Here is a 10,364-nt window from a genome sequence, read left to right as displayed (position 1 = left end):
GAATGTGAAAAATAAGGCTCTGCATCGTGTTGTTCGTGGTTTTTACTTTGTTTGCTAAGGAACAGGAAAAATACTGTTGGATTGAGAGCAGGATATATTTAATTCACGATTTACTAATCTTGGAGTGTGGCTTCCAATATTTCTGTTTCATTAACAGCCACGGGAATGAATTAAAGTCACTGTTCTGTATTTTTCATGATTTTTCCCCTGCCCGATGCAGTGCTGGAGGCACTCCGCTAGTGGTCTCCCCAGGCACGTTTTTTTTCCGTGTAAACCCAAGCCCTCTGCAAAATCAGAAGCTGTGGTGGACGCACACTGATGAAATGTCACTAGGGATGTGTTGGCGTCCAGTATCATAAATGTGTTTGCAAAAATACGAGTAAAAACGGGAAAAGAGCATGACTGCCTGTTTCTGCAGATACAGAATTGTCTGTGAACTTCTCCTTTTGACATTTGGAAACGGGCTGTTCTTTGTTCCATGAAATAGGCTGAAAGTTACACCCATAATGAGTCTGAGTAAAAAGCCACTTATTCTAAACGTTAGCATTTAAAAATGGAAATAAGGTGCTGCCGAAAGCAAACTTAAGACTCTGAGAGTGTTAATTAAGACTTCTGAAACCTCAGGCACGAGAGAACGCAGAGATGGGTCTTTTATGTTTTGCAGTTACTGAAAAGATCAGAAAAGAAACAGGACCGATTGTGTGCATTTACTGCAGGAGCGCTGGTGGCTTTGGGGAGACGATCAGTTCCATCTCTCGGGTAGCTCTGTCCACCACGTTCCTTGCCTTATTTTTCCGTGAAGAGACAGGAGTGTGATCGTTTGTCTTCAGCTCAAAAACACTGCTTCGGTTTTTATCTCGAGCCTGAATTTTCAGCAGCCAGGCTGCTTGCACGTGAAGAAAGTCGCCTGTTTTGTCGCCTGAGCACCGTCGGAGGCGATTCTGCATCCCCTGTCCGCATCCTCCTCCTCCTCCTCCAGCTCCCTGCGATGAGCTGGCAGAAGTTGGGGCTCCCCCCTCGCTCCTCCCATGCGCCGTGGGGCTGGAGGCAGCTCTGACCCCTCCCAGGGAGGGAGCTGGGCAGAGGCAGATGTGTGTGCTGGGGGACCTCTTCCCACCAAAGTCCAGTCCCTCCCGCTCCCAGCTGGCGGCAGGTCCCAGCAGCACGCATCCTGCCCTGCCCCGCAGAGCTCCGCAGCCGGCTCTGCCAAAGCTTTGCCTCTGCTCTCGGGTCCAGCTCGTGAGACCAGGGCGTCGTCGACATGGTGGCCACCTGCCTGCACCTGGCTGGATTTGTCTGCAGTTTCATAGGGTGGATCGGGGTGGTGGTGGCGACCGCCACCAACGACTGGGTGGTGACGTGCGGCTACACCATTACCACCTGCAGGAAAATGGACGAGCTGGGGTCCAAGGGGCTGTGGGCAGACTGCGTCATGGCGACAGGCCTCTATCACTGCAAGCCCCTCGTGGACATCCTCATCCTGCCAGGTACGTGTCCCCATCCGTGCCCTCGTCCCTCCTGCCCCGAGGCGTTGCTCCGTGCGGTCCTGCCGTGGGGTGAAATGCTGGCGAAGCTCCTTCTACTTCACCAGCCCGGGAGACGGTCCATTAAGTATGCTAAGGAATTTGAGTGATAGCCCTTAACATGATACCCATTAAGTTCTACCTGGTTTTAATCGTGCCTAGGTATGATGTGTTATCTCTGGCTATTCAAATCCACTTAATGCTATCAATCATTGCCCTTAATAAACACTTGCTGTTCCTTTCACGTCTCATTTCCAAGTTGTATCACAAAACATGTATAGTATATTGAGATCTAAGAGAGTATTTTGAGTTTCGCTTTGAGATGATGATGAACTGTTACAAATGTTAAGGATCTATTCCTTGAAATGATTTTGAGTATAATGAATCTTTTGACATCTATTATTAATGCTGCTATGGCTTTTAATCTTCTGAAAGGTTGTCATTGGTCTTGACGGTCTTGTCCTTTGGGTATCTTCTAACACAAGACAGAGCTTTTACACAGTAGAGATATAACTACACTTAATTTGTCATGATACTTTCTAATCATATAGTAATTTTCATCTAGTTTACTGCAAAGCAAGCATTAAGCAAGGTGTTTCATCAGTGTTACTACATCTTTTGAGCTAACTAAACCCGTCTTTGTGTGATCTTGTCCCTGTAAGTTCAGTTAATTATTTTACCTAATGATTTTACCTATTTAAATTACTGTTAACTCTGTGGTGTTTCTTTGTTCTGCTACATTTTAGATTACACCTCATCAAGAATTTCAGAGGTGCCCCTTCCAAATCTGACAAGGCAGAAATAACCATTCCTTGTAGCTTGCATTCATTTTTCCTTATTTATTTGTTTAAACTGTTGTGGAAATAATTTCACAGCTGTTAGAAAAATTATTTCTGAAATACTCTCTGATACAATGCCTAGTCAGTATTACACTGTGTTCAGCAATTCTAAATCTCTCAGACCAGCTCCTATTCTTCCTTTCCGTGCATGCATACTTATATTTTAGTAGATTTACTTTCCTTATAGCTACTATTGTTCTGCATGATACAGCACAGAATAGAGAGAAAAAGCTTGCCCAGAAGAAACAGTATTGAATGAAATTTAATAAATAAGTGAATAAGTCTTTCATCAACAGAAAGCAATGTTTCTTTTCAGCAGAAACAGATCACAAAGCAAGATTCTTCTGCTTGTAACTCATCTGAGACCCATAGCTGTCCACGAGAGGAATTCATCCTTGCTCTGCCTGCTCCCTGAATTGTATTTAGAGTCTTTCATTGACTGAGCCAAGTCCTTAAACTGGTGTGTTTGTGTGCATGTTTGATAGAGATCGATTACACAGAAACCACACTGGGCATTGCCATCTTCTTTGTTTTCTCATTTTCTGCCCTTAACCCCTCAGAGAACCTTTTCTGTTCAGTTTCCTGCGGAAAAATCAATGAAATGTTTGTTATACCTGGGCTCTGCCTTTTCAGGAAGAGTGAAATCCTCATTGCCGCTCTCTTATCCATATGTTGGTGGGATTTGCTTGAGGCCCTCGTTTGCTGCTATTCTTTGAGGCATCACAAAACACCGTGTCTGCGTGTGGCAGCTTCATCTTGTTAACAGGAGGGGAAAGAGAGCCAGCACTGTCACTCTGTGGGGGCTGTCCCGAGAGCTGTATGTACTCAGAACTCAGTATGTTCTGACACAGTCCCTTACAGACCAGTAGAAATAGCCTGCCCTGAACAGCCCCTGTTGTCCCTCACGGCCTTGTGCCGTCTGCTGCTGCTGCAGGGGACAGGAAGGGCGCAGTGGTGACTGACGGAAGGCCAGGGGAACCCGCGATGTCCAGAGGGGCCCAGATGAATAGCTTGGCTTTGGCTGTGAGAGCTCAAATAACTCTGCAAAGTGCAGTTATTTCTCTTCCTCTGTCTGTGCCGGTGGTCAGCTGGACTCCCGGTGCGTGACCCTGGTTGCTGTCCCTCCTTTTCCCCGGTCCTCAGCAACCCCTGGTGGCAGTATCTGACAGACCTGCGTGTTTCAGTGCAGGGTCTTCAGCTCTGCAGCCCTCCTCTGCCTGACTGCGGACCTCGTCTGGTGGTAGGAAGCTGATCTCCGAGTCTTTAAATTCTAGTTATTTAATCAAGGCTGAAGAGATTCAGGAAAACTCCTTCCTCCCTGTTTCCTTTGCTGTCCCTTCCCCTATTTCCCAGCTCCATGATGTCTCCACATCTTGCTGGGAAGGCTTTGTGTTTTCTGGGCAGTGCTCCTTACGCCATGGAAAATTTTGAGCATGACCACCCTGTTCGTGCACTAACCACGGTACTGCGGTCTCACTGTCAATATTTATTCACACAATGGCTTGAACCTGTCTCCAACGCTCCATGCACGTGTTCTGAGCTCATCAGGCGGGAACCTTCACCCAAAGTTTTCTTCCTCTTGAGCCGAATAATCAAAATCCCATTTCCTTGCCTCACCAACAGGGTACGTCCAAGCGTGTCGAGCACTGATGATCGCCGCCTCCGTCCTGGGCCTTCCTGCCATCTTCCTGCTGATAACGGTCTTGCCCTGCATCCGCATGGGCCACGAGCCCGGAGCCGCCAAGTACCGCCGCTCCCAGCTGGGAGGAATCCTCATCATCCTCCTGGGTAAGGCGCGCGTGGTGCTGCGTGGTGCCGCCTCCAAGCCTCCAAGCGGGCCGGGTTAGGCCGGGCTGGGCCTCAAGTGCTCCGACCAAAGGCATGAGCAAGGGGAGCACCGGGCAAAGTTGGCTGAGCCTTGTGGGAGGAGAAGCCCACGAGTCAGGGGGTGCTTTTCTGTGGGGACATCAGGGGGGAGAGCACGGAGGTGTCCCCCTGCCTCCTGCCAGCCTTGCCCCCGACCTCCGAGTTCCCCAGGGAATTTCTTCCCGTCCTCGGGGCCCGCGGAGGACATTGTTTTGAGCAGCTCAGACTGTGGAGCTCATTGTCCTCCACGCAACACCTGCATGTTCTTGAGGCCTCGTCATCTCAGCAACAGGCTGCGGTGCCTTGTTTTTACCCGTTTGTTTGGCAGAGGAGGAGGGGAGAGGGAAAGTGGCCTCTTTGTGCGGCTCTGCTGCTCGCTGGCAGCCAGCGCTGACATCATCCTCGTCTTTTCTTCTTCTTCTCCTTATTTTTTTCAAGTGGGCACCGCATATAGCTGCCATGAAAGAGGTATTCGGTGCTGCAGCTTGGGGAGCTGCTGCCTGCATGTACCCGGCTGGGGAAGAGCCCATGAGGCAGGCAGTGGTGGGAAGCATTTAGGACGAGTCAGTATGTCTGAAACCTAAGGGAAAGCACAGTGAGAGTGAAACCAATGTGCCATTTCACTTGCCACAGTTGGAAATCCTACCACCAGCTCGACAGGGCCTGTTCAGGACATCCCGGTCAGGAGCAGCCACGCAGGAGAGCTGTGGGAGCATGGCCCTGATCGTTGGCCTGAAACGTTGAGTCACAGATTTGGTCTTGGCAGAGAAATAAAGTGTTTTTTCTTGTTGTGGATGAAATTTTAGAGATGGAGGAGTCTGCTCTGCCTGATATCTTAGTCCTGGGAAGTGGGGGAGTGCCAGCAGAGCTGCATTTTGTAGCAGACAACTGCGAATTTTTGGTTTCGGTCAAGGAGAACTGTGCTGTAGATCAGCCCCATTTAGCATGGCTGCAGATGTGGAGCTGAGAGCATTGCCCCAAAATCTGCTTTGCTGAAGGGCAGCAACAGGGTTACAGCAGAAGGGCAACAGGTTTACAGGACCAGCAGATGTGGCAAACAAATTGCTGTGCCAATATTGAGTTATACAGGAACGAGTGGTGGTGGACCAGGGGTTTTGGGATCTGGTGTGCCACCTCCTGCCCTGCTCCTGCTGTGGTGTAATGCCGGTGGGGAGAACAGATGTAAGAGCATGAAAGAGAGGAGCTGCAGTGCCCCACAAGCTGGAGGAGCAGAAGTGAGGCCACCAGCACGCCAGGCTCAGCCGCACGGCTCCTCTCCGCCTCAGAACGGGCTTTCCCACTAAGCAGATCCTGTGAGAATGGCAAGTGGGTATTTACAGAGACCCTGGCAGACAGATGCCCTTTGGGTCAGATTTGGTCTTCTCACTGTTTTCACCCCTGTGAGTTGTGGAGCATCTGCAGCAGAAGGGATTTGCTCACACCACTGGTGTCCTGCGTGAGCTGGGCAGGGGCAGCCCCAGGTCCTGGGAGCTGGGCACCACACCACCCTAACTGCACCACCCAAAGGTGTTTTAGTCACAGTTACAGTAATGCTCTCTTTGTCAGATTACAGATAAAGAATTAATGTGTTCCTTTTGCTCTTAAACTTTTCAGAAAATATAACCAGCCCAAACCCATATTTATTTTTACAAACACTTATTTTTTTTCCAGTCTGATTAGCGAGACTGTGTCTTTGGAAGGAGAGTAATGTAGAGAGCTCGGGGGACTTTGACATTATTTAAGCTGATCAATGATCTGTTGTTTGAAAAATGAGGTGTTACCATTCCAGAGCATTTAATAAGTATGAGTATCAGGCCTCAAAATGCAGAATACTGACTTAAAAGTCACTAAGTCCTAGACTGTTCTTATTTATTCTCTGGCCACTGAACCCTCACTTGTGGTTTTCAGTGTTTGCTATCCAACCTGAAGGGCTCCATCCTCCTCCTCTAAGTCAAACCCAGATCCCAGAGGTCTGGCTAAAAGAAATCAAATCCTAAAACACTCACAAACATAGCAGATATATTGAGAGTGGGGATGTGACCGTGGAAGTTGGCCCCACGGTAAAACACCGCTTGTTGCTCAGGGAGGGGATGGCAGTTTATCACTGTAACCATTAAAAAGGAAAGAAGGGGTTGAAACACAGCGTGGAACCAAAAAAAAAAAAAAATAGTTGAAAACTTGCCAGGAAAACAATGGGCTCAGATATTCCATTGATTTTTCTGTCCACTGATAATAGCAGGCTGCAGAGTGCAACATGTGTGCACACCCTCCTATCCTGCCTGCTGATGTATTTATGTCTTTGCTTGATCCTATCTGACCAAGAGAATTGATTTATTGCTGAAAACAACCATCAGCAGTGGTTTGCTCTGAGCTGGTATGAAAACATTTCGTACGCTAGTGTTGATGGAAAAACCCGGGCCCATCCTGTGTTGTTGATACTAATTCAGGGGACCCCTTGCTGGTACCCAAGCGGTGATTTTCCTAGGGGAAGTGAGGGACCTGAGAGACTGAAAACCAGATGGAAAATATGTGAGTTATTGGGAATTACCACAACAAAGTGACCATATTAACTATTGTGTACTAAATAAATGATATTAATAGTGGTTTTTGTTTTTTTTTTTTTTTTTCTGGAAATGGCTTTCTCTCAGAGAACTCTACCCCAGGAAAGCCAAGGTTTGAAAGTGTTTTTTTTTTTTCTTTTTTTTTTTTTTTTTGTCTTTTGGGAAGCTTAAAAGACCTTTGTAAACCACATTGTTCCCCCTAGAAGAAATCACAGAATCATTGAACCACTTAGGCTGGAAAAGACCTTCAAGATCATCAAGTCCTACCAATAAATCGCTTTACACTGCAACACGCAAACAGTGGCTTGAGCCTCAAAACGTACTGCGTTCCCAGGTGGGCAGGCGGCTCAGGTAGAAGCGAAAGCCGGCATCAGAGCAAATACATAGACCTGCATGTGGTCCACTGAACAACTGCTGTGCTGTGCACAGGGCTTTGCGCTTTTGGAGGCCAGACCATGAACTCCAACACTCTCAGTGGATACCGTGCTGTTCTGTGATGTTATTTAGCTGGAATGACTTCATGAGATTTATTTGTACAACCATAGATATCAAGATAAAAAGCCTGCCTTTAAAAGAGAAACAAAAAGTTGCATATCCGTTATTTCATTCTGCAAGACCAACTGCTTTGAAAAAGAAATCTTGACTTCGAGTTGGCAACTCAGGATAATTAAATTCAGCCATGAAAGAGAAGCATTCTTTCTTCTGCAGATAACTTGTAACTTACTGTCAGGGAATTTGGCAGGGACTCACAGTCCCTTGAGCCGGGGCTCTAGTGCTCTATCCTCCCCACCTTCTGTCCATGTGTGCTTCCACCGGCTAATTAAACCATGCCTATAATGCCCGATATTAAGAGATTCAGCTCAATGGATTGAGCAAGAGCATTGCCAAAAAGGACTCGGGCCTGCTGATGGCCCCGTGGGCTGATGGCGATGGGTGACCCCAGTAGGTAGAGGCTTTCATGAGGCTCGAGCTCCAAAAAGCAGGCGAGCTTTCCAGTATGCACGTGCCCCAACACATGCCTCTTTTTCCAGCTAACCTAGCTGGCCTAATAAGAAGCATTTCTTCTGCTTGCAGGCCTTCTCTTATTTTCTGCTGGACTGTGTTGACAACAACAGCTGTGCTATCTGTACTCCTTCTCTTTTAGGGAGAGGCAGAGGCTCTCAGCATTAGCACAAAAGAGAAGTAGCAACAGCTCCTACTCAAACAGCTCCTCCTTGTAGGGAGCCTATCATAAAATGCACTGGAACATGCCCTATTCTTTTGGGTTCCTTGGCAAAACAGCTTTTCTTCAGTTTTTCTCTGTGATGCTAGTCCGAAATTTGTGCGCAGCACCTGAATGAAATATCGCAGTTCCAGACCATCCTTTGCACACCTCGGAGGAGGATTTACCGTGCCCAATCCACGCGGAGCGATGAAACCCAGCGCTGTCTCGGGGCAATCCTCCTCCTGGCAACTGGGACTGCTGGTAACTGACAGCAGCTGGTAGCCTCCAGAGGCAGAGAGGCCAAACCCACCCCTGCAGAGCCCTTGGCTGGTGTTTCAGCTTCCTACTATTGTCAGCATTAAAATAACGTGCTTTCACATGTGGCTGATCCATATGCACAAGAGCTGCTATTGTCCGAGCATCCCTGAGAGCTCTTCTCAGCCCAGCGCAAGTGTTTTCTTCGGTCCCGTCTCGGGGGGAGGGCTGGAAAAGATAAGGCTCTTTGGACGTAAATATATATATATATTTACTGCTGACAGAGAAAGAAAAGATGATTGTGTCGTTTTGGACAACAAAGGCGCTTTTTGTCTGGAGCCCATCAGAATGCTTTGCAGATTCTCATCTGATACATTTTTGTTTTAAAGCACTGGAGGCTCACGAGCTGGGAGCAGGACTGATCCCCACGCAGAACGGCTCTTCTCCCCTCCCTGCCTTCTCCAAAAATTCCTTCCAAAGCCACAGGGTCCTTGCTTTGAGAAGGCCCAAAATTATTGCTGGCTTTATTAGCATCCTCCAATGTTCTCCTCTTTTCCATAAGAAAATATTTTTTCTCATAATAACTGCAGCTATTGGGGATGGGTTATCTGCTATACCGGCCAGGAGCTATGGTTTATTCTCTGCTCTAACTAAACAATTTTATTTTTTCTCTCACCCCTTTTTTTTCCCCTCTTGCAACCTTAACTTTTTGACACCGCCCCCAGCTATCTTTTAACGCGGTCGGTGGAAATCTGTACCGCTGCCACAGTCCTGTTATTGTTTTGCTCTGATTCTCTGATAGCCACAAGGATGGAGTCCTGCACAGCTTGTCCCGGAGGCAAGTAAATATTGACGGATTAATTCTTGTCAGATGTACCGGCCATAAAGGAGTATTGTTTTAAGACCTGCTCCTGTGAGCTGGTTGACACAGCCGCTCCTGTTGCACGCGGGGGCTTTGCAGGATGGAGGAAGGACCCTCGCTGAGGGCGAGGAGCGGAGTGACACGAGCAGGATGCAGGGCACGTATTTTCTCTGTGCTCTGAGCACACCACGCACGGAAAGCGCTGTGCTCTCCGGCCTGGCTGCCTGCGAAGTCCTGAATTCGAGCACTTCACTGTCCGGAGGGCATCTACCTCACACGCCACCTGCCCAGCAGCCTTCCTGCTTCTCACGGAAAAATCTGAGCAAAACTTGAAGTCCTCAGTCATTTTTTGACCTGCTTTGTAGACTGTGGGTTGAATACCATGTTCCCTCCGGATAAGGCCCCATTTCTATTCATTTCAACAGGTTTCTGGGAAGCCTTGCTGGGTTTGTCAGACCACTTGACAAGAGAAATTCTCCATAGGGAAGAGGAATTTGCTTTCCAGATTTGGGAGATGTTTCCTACTCCATAAAACAAGCCAGCACCCTGCACTGATGCTCCTTTTACTCCTGCCCATTTTCTGCCTGTATTTTGTGAACCCTGCTCTGTCTTGCTAAGCACTGGGATATTTCGTAAATGTTTGTGGCCATTCAGTTAGAACAACTGCAGCGATGCTGACTGACGTGGGCTGAAGCTGTAGCACGTGAGCTCATGCAGAAATAGTGATTTAGAGGAGTTAACTCTGAGACCCACGTTTTACTCTCTTATCGGTGTGTTTGGCTTTTTGTGGTCCTAAATCTGCAGCTCTCCAGAGCGTCCCCGTCAGGGCTGACTTTCACTCCTCACCCTGTTCCCTTGTTCTAGGGAAGAAATCCATTTCCCGTGTAAGGTACCAGGTTGTGTCAAGCAGCAGTGGTTTTTCTTGTTTGTTGGTGTCGGGGGGAGACTGCTGTTCCCTCTCGACCTCTGCCCAGCTCAGGCCTCCCCACGCCGCCTCCTGCTCTGGGAGCACCCAAACCAGGAGCGATGCTGAGTCCCACCGTGGGGACTGCGCAGGCCCGGGGACAGGCTTCCTCTCTGTGCTCTGGGGCCAAAACGAGCTGCAGGAGGTTAAAGCCAAGCTGCACACAGTTATCAGAGCAACAGCTGCACCTTGTGGGTCTGTCTCGGGATGCCAGGGGCCGACGGATGCTTTCTGGGCGCCCCTGGTGTGCCCGCGGTCAGCGTGGGGCCGGGCCTGCGGTGACTCTCCCC

At 48.5% G+C, this 10,364-nt stretch overlaps 1 protein-coding gene across 1 annotated transcript in view; it reads left to right on the top strand.

The window, feature by feature from the left end:
- Window positions 1-1,007: 1,007 nt before the first annotated feature.
- The window catches only part of CLDN11 (claudin 11), a 10,562-nt gene continuing 1,205 nt past the window's right edge, over window positions 1,008-10,364 (top strand). Inside the window, exons 1-2 of the mRNA XM_083847943.1 lie at window positions 1,008-1,487; window positions 3,986-4,150. Coding sequence (XP_083704069.1) covers window positions 1,262-1,487; window positions 3,986-4,150 — 391 coding nt within the window. The 5' untranslated portion in view covers window positions 1,008-1,261. The remainder of the gene's footprint in view (window positions 1,488-3,985; window positions 4,151-10,364) is intronic.

This window comes from Anser anser (assembly GCF_964211835.1).
Source record: "Anser anser genome assembly, chromosome: 9".
Classification (NCBI taxonomy): Eukaryota; Metazoa; Chordata; class Aves; order Anseriformes; family Anatidae; genus Anser; species Anser anser.
This window is presented reverse-complemented; position numbering and strand designations above follow the sequence as displayed.